Raw genomic sequence first — 14,193 nt, forward strand, 5'->3', positions numbered from 1 at the left:
GAAAGGGTATTTTTGTTTACGTTCCTGCGCTCGCGTTCCACGCCCTCTCTTTTTTACATTTACAGTGAAAAGAAAATACTTTTCTTTTCAATGTAAAATTGCCAGCGTAGATGGAAAATCAGTATTTGTGTGGATATGGCCTCAATATATTCGCTGTATTTCTTAATATCTTCAGGAAGAAAATAGCGCGAATGTTCCTTTTGACAGTATAAACTGAACTTTCTCAAATCTTACTCAGTTTCTAAAATAACATGTTATTATTATTATTATTATTATTTTTTTTTTTTTTACCCTGATCATATGGGATGCCAACTTCAGCGTCGGTCCTGATACGCCGACACCTCACATATCGCCTTGTATCGCTCTCACGCCATAAAGCGCAGATAAAGCGTATGAAACCAAACCTGGCGTTAAGCAATTTAAACAGGCTTCTTCCATTCGTGCTATTCATTAGTGCAAACATTCAGCAGAACCTGGAACACTTCAGACAAAGCCTTTCTGTATCCTGCAGGTCTTTATCTTTGAGCTAATACGGCGGAACACAAAAGCTTTGAGATAGTAGGGTTCGGCAATCCTCCCGTTTCATTCGTCGTGATTACAGTTATTAGAGCTGTATCGTGTCAATTACGGGAAATCGTGTTTGCCCTTTCACTTTATTTAAAGAAAGTCATTTTAGGTGTTATTTAGTCCGTATTTGATTTCGTGCAGGCTTTTTTTTTTTTTTTTTTTTTTGTGATAGGTGCAGCGGCTTTTGAAAAAAAATTTGAAATAGCAACTGCACAAAATAGATTTGCACGCTCTTCTCTTTGGCTGCAATGTTTGTCGGTAAACGAGACCTTTTAGCTGTACTCGCGATGACGTCACACGACGCGTCTCGGCCCAGAAATTCGAAGCTCATTCGAATATTGCGGAGTTTGCTTGATTTTTGCGATCGGAAGATCCTGGAGGGACGGATTATTTCGGGTATAAAACAAGAAAATAAGCATCGACACTGGAGACTCCTTCCAGAAATGTTAAATAAACGTTACCGTAATCCCAAAACCCGCTGAGACGAGAACTAACATGGCGTTCGTTTTACATCATAACACTGTATTTTGTTAGCATGACGTAAATCTAAATGTACGTCAACATATTCCGGCCAGTTTACTTCGGAGTTTTGCGGGGGGGGGTATAAACCTAGGTATAAAAGTCCTGTTTCAAAGTTGTTCAGCTCTAAGCCTGCGCGTGATTCATTCAAGCACTGCACGGTGATTTTTTCTGCGTTAAATGCGCGACCGTCGTAAACGCCAGCAGCTTACTTCCATTAGGCCGTGATTCGTTTCTAATCACTCAGTCTGGAAGCACACAACAAAACGCTCTTAAATTCAGATTCTCATTTGCTTTTGCCGCTCTCGGGTCTCTGCGTGCACCTTCCTGTCACGCTGTCCCGTGAATAAGCCTTAAAGAAGAAGCCTAATAGAAGAGCCATAAAGCTCCGCGCTGCCGAATTCGGCTCCCCATCAAATTCGTGCCTTATGAATCTCGGCGCACGCCGTAGGGGAGCGAGGTTAACATTAGCGCATTGATTTTGCGTTTGCATGTCTTGCTCTTTCTCTCTCTCACTCGTTTACTCACCCTGCCTCTCCCCCCCCCCCCCCAGCAAAGGAGTTCAGATCGGTGTCGGGACGCAACAAGTACGCGGGTTCGCTATATGGCGTCACGACGGTGGAGAAGGAGAAATTCCAGAGGAACTTTTGGCCAGATGTGAGTTTGTGATGTACTCCTGGGTAGCATTCAGGCAGAGCCAAAAAAAAAATGGACTAATAGGACAGTATACAAATGCGAAGCAGGCGAAGATCCACATCAATTGTAATCGAATGAATGTTTATGTTGACGATTCTATCAAACTGGTGTGGTGGTCTGGGAAAGCCTACTGGGGATATCACTGTTACTAAGATGATTCTTTGGCTAAAATGTTGACGTTGAAGATTGGAAGAAGACCCGGTGATGTTTTTCCAATCTTCGACCGTCCACTTTCGGTGTCCCAGCGTCCACCGTAGCCTCAGACGGCGTGGTCTTCTACTGTCCTAGGCATTCCGACCTCGAGGTTTGGTGTGCTTTGTGTTCTGAGATGCGTTTCTCCTCATAACAGTCGTAAAGAGTTGGTTATTTGAGGTACTTTAAGCCCTTCTGTCATGCTCAAACCTCAAAGTCTGGCCGTTGTCCTCTGCAAGAAACGCCTTTAACAGATACTTAACACGCAAAACTGAAATATTTCCGTTCCGGATTAAGTCCGTACGTATATTAGAATGGTCCGAAGGTTTTCCCAGGCCTCCTATCACGTAGTTAGTTATTGAGTCACTGTACTGATCCAGACGATATTGTGCAAGGAAGTCTGACTTCACCTCGAGATCAGTATCACACACATCGCACTTTTGCCGCAAGTGACTATCATGAATATGAGAGCAGCGCTTTACTCTGTACTCCAATCCGAGCTCCGAATACCAACGTGCAGGTCTATTTCTTTTTTCTTTTTCTTTCAGAGAAAGTGGTCAAGAAAAGGATACATGAGGACACGCTGGATGATTCACAACCAGTATGTCAACATGAACACACATACACACACACACACACACGAATAGGCTCCTGCATCTCGTCCTCGAAGTGTTCTCTGGTTTTTATTGTTTTTATTTTTTTAAGTCTGTTTGGTGTATGTGTGTGTCAGGAGTGTGTGCGTGCTTACGTGTCCCCTCAACTTACATCCGCTTACATGAACACAAAAGCTGTGTGTGTGTGTGTGTGTGTGTGTGTGTGTGTGTGTGCAGCTTGTCAGCGAGAATGATTGGCGTTAATATCAGACGGGTGTTAATAGCGGCGTCGTGGCAGCAGGTGTGTAGAAAGTGTGTATGGGGGTGAAATGATAAATGGGCCGAGTTACCCTGGCTGCACTGACAGCACACACACACACACACACACACACACACACACACACTCGGCCGCACACAGATTCTCCTTCCTTACAGCTAATGAATTATAGCAGCCAGCGAGAGTGACAGCACTGATAGAGAGACTGAGTACATACGCACACTCATGCACGCACACACGCACACACACACACACACACACACACAGCTAGACACTCCCTCTTGATAGCTAATGAGTTATAACTGGCATATTCAACACCACGCACAGACGAAAGGTTAAACACACCTGTGCAGTCGAGTCATGACGAACGCCGACCGACGTGACGGTGCGATAACGATGCGGTGACACGGGGAAAAAACGCAGTTCATGATACAGATCTGAAAAGATAAAAAACACAAATAATTGCAAGAATCTAGAACGATGCAGAACACACATAACAGGTGCACTTTTCCTTTGTCGGGCTTCTAGTACCTGGGAAGATGCACAGTGGCTTGCGTAAGTATTCACCCCCCTTGAACTTTTGATCGCAAAATCGCAGAAATCCTGAAGGGGTCGCTTAATGTCAACGTTGTCTTTGTCTTGTCCATTTGCACGACTTTTTTTTTGTCATGTCCCACGAATACAGTATCAATGAGTATCAGTGGTCACCTCTAGATGTCCTGTAAACCTTACATACTAACCAACAACAACAAGCACACATTGTATTTGTAGCTCTATTTGTATCAGTTTATGAATGTATAATGTATTCATATTTGGTTATGTCTTTATAGTAAACACAGCCTGCATATTCTTATTTCTGTGCGTGTGTGTGTGTGTGTGTGTGTAGGGGCCTGGACTTGGTAAACGTGCACCTTTTTCACGACGCTTCAAACCTCATAGCCTGCAAATCCAGTCCCTCGGTGTACTCCACATATCGGCAGAAAGCCCTCCGTTACGTCATCAGCAGGTCAGCCCATCACTATGAACGTTACAACATCTGCAACATCTGTAATCCTGAAACTCATTTAGACAATCAGGATTCCGGTAGTGTAGTATCGGTACGCGGTATATTTTCTTTTAGAGAGCGAGCACTGAAATAACACCGAAACCCTTGAATGTCTTCGATAAGCAGGATATCCGATGACTTCGTCCCACTGCCGTTTTTCCTGTTTGGAGATTTTAACTTCCGCCTCGATACACTAAGTCTAGTACAGGTAGGATGCACTTCTGATCTGGACAGACACCTCAGCATTGGTGGTTAAAATTAAATAAATAAATCGTATTTGGAATGCGCGTTTGTGTATTCAGGACCTCTCGACGTCTGCGGAAGTACAGATGGTGATGAAGGACAGCACTAACGAAGTGGAGAAAATCATCTACGAGGACAAAGGCAATGACCACAAGGTGCGTTTGCGTGATTCATGGAATACATCCTGGTGCTGTTGGATGCACAGGACATTATATGGCACTGGTACCATAGAGAATATGGCATCCCTGCTGCTCTGTACACTACCTGTGCTGTACCGAGATGATTTATTGACTCTTTTTGTGTTCAGCTAAACACTGTCCGGTTAGATTTATGACTCAGGAGACAATATTGACTTTTTCGCCAGTGGAGAGAATGCGTGTCTGCATTAAGATCGCTCGGGTTGAGGTGTGATTAATTTTACGTGCCAGACCAGTTGGACTTAGTGTCTTGTTCTTCAAATGTCTAGCATTAACCTCTGTCTTTTTTTTTTTTTCCTCCTCTTTTTCTCACTGTCTTTTCTTGCACTTGTTTAACACATTTTTCTTCTTCTTCTCTCTCTCTCTCTCTCTCTCTCGCCACAGCAGGTGCTATTTCAAATAGAGACTAAGCGCTTTTTATACCTGCACCACAAACTCTTCAGAGAGGACACTGGACGAGAGGTGAGCTTAAACCCGTTTGGTGGACATAATCCTTACGCAAGCGCCTTTAATCATGTACGTTAAGGACATCTTTCACACCTATCAGTCCTTCTGCTGAATCCGAATCAAACTGTGAAATCGATACTTTTGATTCGTTTGCTATTTGGTTCGGTTTGGTATCAAATGAAGCGAATCAAAAAGCAATAAATAAAAAATAAAAAAAAATGAAAAGGTTCAAATCAAACTCTCGTTTATTGGTAAGAAGCACGGACCTTCGCTAAGTGCGTGTAGAAATCCAAAAATGTCTCCCAAGCATGGACAACATGGAGTCGGTGCTAAAAATGAATTCGGTAATTGTATAAATAAGTAGTTTGAATATTTTATGTTGGACATCCGGTGTTTATTTTCTCTGTTTTTATTCACTCGGATAAACATCGCTAAATACACGGCATGTTTGATTCACTTCGAATCGATTCGGAGTCAGATTCACTGTGGCGCTAAAGAACCACACCGAGGTGGGAAACGCACCAGGATAACGTTTAAATCAAACCGACTGAACTCCGCATACGTGAAAAGTCTTGCGTCTAGAATCGTATGAATGAGCTCTTATTTTCCTGAAGGTTGTTCTGTCTATGCAAACACATCTTCTAATCCCCACCCCCACCCCCCAGCTCCTGGAGTACGACCGGGAGACCGCGGCCTTCCAGGACATCATCACAGAAGAAGAGATTCTGTTTCCTCCCAGGTGACGCACGTCTTTTGGGGAATTGTGCAGAATTTACTGCATGCCTATGTCTATGCCTACGCCTATATCGATGTTGTATTGTTCTTTTGCAGTTACCCGTACAGTGAAGACTACACTAAACCCACACAGTACATGAACACGCGGTGTCCATCCTGGTGCGATCGCATTCTCATGTCCCACAACGCACGGGACGTCATCTACAGGGTGAGCACCGCCCTACGTAACTCTCACGTCCTCCCCACGCTATTTATCCGTCGTCTCATCGACAGAATTGATGAACAACGTTTGTCGAATTGACACAAAAACCCCCCATGCGTATACTTGGGATCATCTTAACGGCACGTCACGTGACGGGGAGTAAAACTACGTTTCTGTTTATCTTTAACTGGATTTAAATAAACTCTTCCTTGCTACTGTCAGGTTAAATGACCTGTACATGATGTATGTAATAGAAGTGTATAAATATGATTGTAAATCGAACAAAACACAAAGTCTAGTAGCTATAGCAACTCTAGGGAAATAGAGCGGTGTGACGCAGGCCGATTCGATCATTGGGTTATTTTCCAATAACTGCACATCCCGAAGTGTTTTATTCCACTCATACCACAGAAACTTGCCAATGATTGCATGTCATACTTTCGATCCATATCTGTTCGATGTTGTGGAACATCCTTAAGCATATTTGTTACTGCGCGGTACTAGTTATAGCAGCTATAAACAGTGGTTCCTTCACTTTATTTCGTGGATAATAAGACAAAAAATGTAGCTGGTAATCAGGAATTTTATATGAAACATTTCCTAGCAAGTAAATGAACTACAGGTTATGAAAAAAGCCTGGTAGGTCAATTATGACGTCAGTCAAACAGCCGCTTTTTTTTGTCTAAGTGGGCGGGTCTTGGCCAGGTTTGTTGACTGTTGTTAAACCTAAAATTTTGTCTCGAAAGATAAGTTGCTAATCAACTAATTAATATTAGCGACTATGTTTGAAAAGTACAATTTCTCAAAACGATGAGTTTTTGTATTATATACTAAATTATATGTATTATAACTATGTTACTATGAGGTTTTTTTTATTTATTTACTTGTCAGCAGATCTTGGTAGTGGACTCAACACTTTGGACGTGATCGTTTCAGATGATTTTTCTTTCTTTATATCTATTCCCAGGGAAACGAGGGAGACCGTAACATTCTATACAACATCCTGGGCCCGAAGGTCTGCATGGGAGACCACAAGGTAATGCATTAGGAAATGACTGGTCTGTGAAAACCGTAAGCAACGGTTAGTAAGTAAGTAATTCAGTTTTATTTATATAGCGCATTTAAACACAGCAAAGCTGACCAAAGTGCTGAACCGAGTAAGAAAAAGTTCAATAGAAAATAGAATAAATCCAAATAGAGACAGACAATAAACAATAGTACAAATGAGATTAAAAACGCCCGGGAGAAGAGAGACGCTTTCAGCCTCTTTTTAAAAATGATAAGAGAAGGTGCGAGGCGGTTGTTCGGTGGCAGTTGACTCCGTAAACGAGTCATTAAACTTATACAGTATTAAAGTACATATATTAAACTTATACAGTATATACAGTATTAAACTTGATCATTAAAGAGTTTTAAAGACCAACAACAGAATCTTAAACTGGATTTAAAATGGATGGTAATCAGCATCACTATCACTGATCTTTGACATGAACAGGGAAGTGAAATATTTAACATGTCCATACAGTATAATTCGCATATAATTCGAGAGCTGTTTGTTGTTGCTCGCTCCACTCTGAGTATTTTCTTCTGTTATTTTCCAGCCTGTCTTCTTGTTCTTTGCACTGAAATCCAATGTCTAGTGACTTGGAATATGGAGCCATTACAAGGTAAGTGATTTATCACACACATTGTATACTTACAAGAAAGAGTTCTGTGTGTTCATCGTTTAAGACAGTTATGACAGATGTGGAAAATTCGACACGTTCCTAAAATTTCTGTTACATTTCCTTTTTCCTATAATTAAAACGAGGTACTGATGATTATTATTATTTTTTTTTCCCCTGAAATCGTTTTTTTTTTTTTAAACCCATTTGATTTTTGTTGTCGAAAGTAAAACGCTCAGCTTCAACCAGATAAATCAAACCGCAGCATGTTATTTTTAATCATCTTGACAGCACTAATCTGTCAGAGCCATCTGCTGCGAGTTTGTGCAAAATGTCAAAATTCATTAAGGCATTTATTCATAAATGATATGAGTACACTTTTAGCTGTTGTGTCACAAGGTGTAGCCCTACTAAATACTCTTTATACAGTGCATGCATTTTAGGCATGCTGGGCAAAAAGATCTTGTAATGATTTAAAATGGTATTTCTGTTCACAAATGACACACGTGACGCTCGAGTCATTCGGAGTTTTGAAGTAACAGGGTGAAGGGAAAGTGTTTTCAGTGTGAATGGGATTTATACATTTGAAGCAGAAGCGCAGGCACACGCCTTAACGCACAACTGCGCGTGTTCCTGTAAATATTGTTTAAAGATGCGTTCGATTTTTACAAATGTAGAATGATCAAAACTAAAGAGAACATCGGAATTGTGAAGAGATCAGAAGAAAATCTATCCCCCAAAAAAAGATTTTTACTACTGTTTGCATTATTGGAAAATTATTCAGTACTATTATTATTATTATTAGTAGTAGTAGTAGTAGTAGTAGTAGTAGTAGAAGTAGTAAATTATTTGTTGTTGTTGTTGTTGTTATTGTTGTTACCTGCTGGGAAAAAACCCAATAAAAACTATCGCAGAAATTCTAATGGTTTCCACTACAAATACCAGTACAAACCATCAGCTGTTAACCATTAAAATCAACACCATTATTGGTCCTTAATGGTATCCACTAGACATAACATTCCACCAATAAAAGGCAACAAATTACCATTAGAGGCCAACAGGGACCACTGTAGTTTCCATTAAAAACAATATAATTCCCATTAAAACCACTACAAATTCTATGAATTGTTTTTTTTTCCCCCGCCAGGGTCACTATTATTATTATTATTATTATTATTATTATTATTATTATTATTGTTGTTGTTGTTGTTGTTGCAGTTTATGCAATATTGTGGAAGCAGGGTTATTATTATTATTATTATTATTATTATTATTATTATTGGAGTTTATGCAATATTGTAGAAGCAGGGTTAAAACACCTAAATACAAAATAAAATCTTAATTAAAAAAGTGGTTCCTTCTTCATCATAGTATCTACAAGTGCTTTTCTGTGCACCATGTTTGCGTAGTGTTGGACAGATGTTCATTGGAGTATAATGCGTGTTCACTAGTTCAGCTCCCTGCTTTCTCATGGAGCCATTTTCCCCTCCAGCACTCTCGTTCACATTCATTTGCAGCGAGCGTAGGCCCCCGGAGATTCCATCTGTGTGAAACAATAAAAACAGAGCCGTCTCTTTACCTCCCCTGATCCATGGCTATCGAATCCTCTACATTTTGCCATTTGCTACGTTACTAACGCTGAGCAGGGCATTATAAAAATGCCAGCGTTTATTAATTACAGCTAGCAGGGTTAGCGGGGAGAATACATCCTGGCCTGTTGTCCTGTATTGGCATTTTTACGGCCATGATTTTGTTTTGCCGCCAGGTTTATGTGTGTTCTATAGACTGCGGCTGTCAGAGGGTTAGACAGGTCTCGTGATGTCGTTGGAGTTTGTTGGCTCTAGACTTGCGTGTCGAAGGAAACCTTGACCTTAAGCAAAAACAGTTGTTAATTGGTTTTATACCACTTTGATTCTGATTGGTCAGAAGGTGTTGATTATTTTTCTATAACAGCAGCTCTGACAGTAGTTCCAGCTTTAATTCAAATTGCTGCTTTATAGCAGTGTGCTTGTTTTTTAATATGTTATAGTTTCTTTAGTAACAGCTCATTCACTTGTAGCTTCTATGGCAGACGCAAATCATAATGTATGCCTGATCAGCCCATACAGCCGTTTGTTGTTGTTGTTGTTGTTGTTGTTGTTTCAAACAAAAATGCTTCATTTTGCTGTGGCTTTTTTTTTCTTCAAAATTTGTGTTTTTAATTTTTTTTTTTTTTTTGTGGAAAACAATCGCATGAAATTGTTGCCTGGTCTTTCGCAGTCATGTTTTTTGGTAAGTGAGACCTTTTAGCTGTACTCATGTTCGACGCACGTGAATCAAAGAGGGCTTCGGCTGGATGACGATACGTGACGTGTCTCGACCCAATAATTTTGCGTTCATTTCTCGCAAAATCCTAAAGGGACTGACTAATAATAAATGGAATTTTAAAAACGTGTTGTTATTTAACAAAGACAAAAAAAAAAAAAAAAAATTAATAATTATATGAAGTTTTTTGTACGGAGACGTTTATTTAACATGTATGGAAGGAGTCTCCAGTGTCAATATGTTGTAACAGTCAGAAAGTTTTCCACCATGGCAGAGTGTTGAGTTTTTCTCAGTAACATGACAAGCTGGTTGTTTTTTTTTGTTTTTGTTTGTTTGTTTTTTTTTTCATTCTTGGAGTTTGGCTGTGGTAGAGGAGCTTTGGGGTGGTAACAGTACCTCTGCTTCGTGTTGGGCCGCATGACACCACTCACACAGTCGTTGATTATTTTCCTATAACAACACACCCCGTCAAGTTTAATCGTTAGAGCTAATAAAACGAAAGAGGGTTCCTGGTTCCAAAGGTAACCATTTTTTAACCGAATCATCATGTAACCTCGAGATGTTCTGTGACAAACATCCTCTGATTTCTTCATTGCCTTTGTCCTCTAGGTTTGCTGGTGTGCGTCCATGAAGAAGAAGAAGACGAAGAAGAGGGTTTAAAGACGGCTTTTCTTCTACTACAGTAACTCACAACCTGTGTAGACCTCAAACCGCACACAAGAAGGGGGCATATTTCTTAAAGAGAATGAAGCAAACAAACCCTTGTACAAATTCTACAGTTTTACAGTTCTCGAGACTTTTTTTTTCCCCTCTTAGTTTTAGATATTCTCACCTGTCTTATGACTCAAACCTACAGTCTGGGGAAGCATGCTAATCCACTAGCTTTTTTTAAAAAAAAATTTTGTTGTTGTTGAAACTTTATATTACTAGCGTGCTCGATACACACATTGCACAAGCTGCTCAGTCGACATTCACCCACAAACATTACGATTTTAATTATACGTTATTCTTTTAAGCCTTTAAACCTTTATGTAGTCTGTGTTCGGCGTTGCTGAGGCTTTTGCTGTGGCCCACGAGCTTATCCGTATCTCAGCGGTGCTGTAAGTCAGAGATCCTCAGATCAATAGAATATGTACGCGGCGATCGCCGGGGGCCAATTCGAAAGCCATCAGCGGTGTGTGAAATATGGAAATCCTTCTCCAAGCAGCGAAGCCCGACAAGACTTTTAATTACAGCTTCGGGTTTCAGCTACAACCGCTCACATACAACACCACCCGATAAAGCTTAAGGTTCATTCCGTAATGTTCTTTTTTTTTTTCTTCTCTTTCGGTTGTCGGGCGTGTGAGGGGTGTAGTCAGGTAGAAAAACAAATAAGAAAGTTTTATTACTGTGAGGAGACCTTAGTCGTCTTTTTAGCTAAGTTTAACAAACCAAGTTCAGTACCGAATCTGGTACTGCTTCATCGTCATGCTGCTATAATGACTCCCAGCATGCGTATACTGATTTCCTTTCTATACTTAACGTTCTGTTATTACTAATCTGGTGGCAAGGCAAGCTATGTATCCAGCGGTGTCGTATATTCCTTTAAAGAAACACACCCATGCAACATATCTTTAACTGTATTAGATTGATCTGTGAACAGTTTTGCATTTATTCCTTTGTGTTTGATTTGTTTGTTTTTTTTTTTTTTTTGCTTTTATATTGTGGGGTTTATCCTGATAATAGCGCAGCTGGGGGTTTTGATGAGTTTTAACTAAGACTCCATTCGAAGATATTTTAATTATTTTTTTTTTAGTGGCCTAATCACACAACGAGTCCCATCACGGATCATTAAGCTCGCCGGGTAAAGACGACACACGTGGTCGGATGTCACACAGCGGACGTTTTTAGATTTCAAAACCAATTCGGTTCACTAATTGTCAATATTCATTAACCGCCGTTTAAGCATGCACAAGAAGAAGAAGAAGAAAAAATGATACAGATATGACAAGCAGGCCATTATTTCAATCCGACCAGGATTCGATCTATCCGTGCAATCTAAATAACACCCCTCCCAAACCGGCTCGATAATTTACGTGCGAGGGTTAAATTGCACGGCCCATTTGTCAATAATGGACTTGTTGGAGTTGATCCATGATGGTGCTCCAGATAATGCATTGCTCTCGAGAGCTTTGCTCCAAGCTGAAGTTCAATACGAGACTGTGATGTTGCTCAGTGAGAAGCACTGATGTTCTTTTGGCATTTGTGATTTTATAACGAGATCGAAACACTACTTTTTTTTTTCTTTTTTCTTTTCCAAAAGAGTAATTTATATCTTTTGTACGTTGTAAGGGGCACTGATCGTAGCTGGGAGTCTCTTTGGGCTCACGTAGCCGCTAATGTTTGCACTTATCGGGGATGTGTCTTATATGTCATGCACAGAGTTGATTTAGGACCACTAAGAATTTTATTGCATTTAAAGAATCGTTTTTAGAAAGTTTGTTCAAAACATGTCATTATTTGAATTAGGGATTTGATCATCCACAGGTTTGTTTATATATATATATGGTGATACAAAAATGTCATGTTATGCCTTACTGGTGTGTGATACATCCCTTGAAGTATACGATTTTAAAGCCTTTTTGTTAAAATACCATGTGAAAATGATAAAAAAAAAAAAAACTTCACTGCCGCTAAATGATATTTGAGCTGTAGTTATTATATCTTTAAAATTTCATAGTGTTCCACTTGTAATGGGAATTTCATAACCGCCACTATTCCCACTGTACGACGGTTTAACTGTTAACTCTACGCAAGATGTCTAAAGCTATAACCACACACATGGCTTTGCTCCAAAACAAACGAGCACTTAACACCCTCGAGGTGAAACGGGTCCAAGTGATTTTATTTTGTTTTATTTGTTCAGACAGACAGATGAGGGCAGCTTGTCCGGCTCATCGGCATGTCAAAGAAGAAAGCCAGTTAAATCCTTCCTTGTTGTAGTCATTAACACGCTCGAGGAGATTAACGGCGCTGTGATTCCGACAGGTTTCGGGTTTCTGCTGATCGCCAAGGGGGAAAGTAGTCAATAGAGGGACGGCGCTCGGAAAAGTCTCACCTTAGCAATTATATTAATTCCTGAAAATAATCAACTAAATTGACCTAATCCGTTATATATAAGAGTATCTTGTTATACCAAGCTTAAATGCTGTTCATGACACAAGCACCAATATAAATATAAAGTATAAATATCTCACTTTTGGTTTTCCTTTTTGAATTTCCTGTTATGTTTATCTGGAAAAAAAAAAAATCAGGAAGCGGTTATTAGACTGCGTTTGTACCTCTTAAGCAGCTGAATGTCAAGGTGGACGTTGGTATTAAACCCTAACACGAATGTTTCATTTTCAAATGGTATGTTAACCTAAACTGTACGTCTTAATTCCCCATAAAGTGAATCTATAAATCATTATCTGTGTCCATTGTTCTTTACACCAAAGATAATTCTCGGTCGGAATAAACCTTGGAATGGATTCTTTTTAAATAAATAGATAAATAAATAAATAAATGCTATAAAATACACTCACTGACTACAACCGTACACGTGCTCATTCTTGTCATTATCCAATCAGCCAATCACGTGGCAGGAGTGCAATGCATACAGATGTTTACATCAAACATGAGGATGGTGCGAGAAACAAAAAAACATCAGAAAAGCCTTGTTGAAATGGTCAGACTGTTTTAATCTTCCAGGATAACTCAAATAACAGCTCTTTACGACCGCGGTGAGCAGAAAAGCATCTCGGAACGGACAGCATTCCGAACCTTGTGGTTGGACGATCTACAACAGGAGAAGACCACATCTGATTTCACTCCTACATCTGAGGTTCACTGAAACCAGAGAGTGGAATATTGTAAAAAAAAAAAAAAAAAAACCAACAACAACAACGTTTTCCGATTTTCAAAACTGTGTTGTAATGTCCTAGCTGTCCAAATTTTAAATGGTTCAATAATAAGGCTAACGTTTTAATCATTTCTGACATCGCCTGTCAGCTGGCGTATATCGCAACATATCACACCGTTCCCGATTTCTTTTGTCGAGAAAAGACAGCAAACTGTATCAGACGTCAGCTGTTTACTCGTGATTTTGCCTTCCTGTCGTTCAGTTGTCATGGGATTGCCTCGTGGATTACAAACGTCGACGTTCGGCACGAACCGCTACGAATAAACAACAACATAAACAACAATAGCGTTGCTAATAATTGACGCCTGTAGCCTACATGTTAACACGCACTCGTGTTTTCTAACACTCGGCTGCGGATAATGTTTACTCGCCGCTTTACTGCAGCAGGTGTTATTGAAACACGCACAGATAGCTTTATGTTGCCTTATCAGTAAGAGGGTGTTACTGCACAACTTACAGATACAGCTTTTTATTTATCGTCGTCTTGACATCCTTTCCGACAATGGTGCAATACAAAACGTCTTTGTTCCCTTCAGCGACTAGGAGCGTTGCTCGAAACGTGTGCTGAAAAG

At 40.0% G+C, this 14,193-nt stretch overlaps 1 protein-coding gene across 2 annotated transcripts in view; it reads left to right on the forward strand.

Annotated features, from left to right (window-relative positions):
* inpp5l (inositol polyphosphate-5-phosphatase L) overlaps positions 1-13,127 on the forward strand; it is a 29,427-nt gene extending 16,300 nt beyond the window's left edge. Inside the window, exons 6-16 of one of the 2 annotated variants that reach the window (XM_053624406.1) lie at positions 1,640-1,743; positions 2,523-2,575; positions 3,731-3,850; positions 4,016-4,097; positions 4,192-4,287; positions 4,714-4,791; positions 5,442-5,515; positions 5,608-5,719; positions 6,681-6,749; positions 7,315-7,380; positions 10,291-13,127. In XM_053624406.1, the coding sequence (XP_053480381.1) occupies positions 1,640-1,743; positions 2,523-2,575; positions 3,731-3,850; positions 4,016-4,097; positions 4,192-4,287; positions 4,714-4,791; positions 5,442-5,515; positions 5,608-5,719; positions 6,681-6,749; positions 7,315-7,353 (827 nt within the window). In that variant the 3' untranslated portion in view covers positions 7,354-7,380; positions 10,291-13,127. The remainder of the gene's footprint in view (positions 1-1,639; positions 1,744-2,522; positions 2,576-3,730; positions 3,851-4,015; positions 4,098-4,191; positions 4,288-4,713; positions 4,792-5,441; positions 5,516-5,607; positions 5,720-6,680; positions 6,750-7,314; positions 7,381-10,290) is intronic. The other variant, XM_053624407.1, reaches the window with a different exon arrangement.
* Positions 13,128-14,193: the final 1,066 nt, after the last annotated feature.

This window comes from Ictalurus furcatus, chromosome 5, assembly GCF_023375685.1.
Source record: "Ictalurus furcatus strain D&B chromosome 5, Billie_1.0, whole genome shotgun sequence".
Classification (NCBI taxonomy): Eukaryota; Metazoa; Chordata; class Actinopteri; order Siluriformes; family Ictaluridae; genus Ictalurus; species Ictalurus furcatus.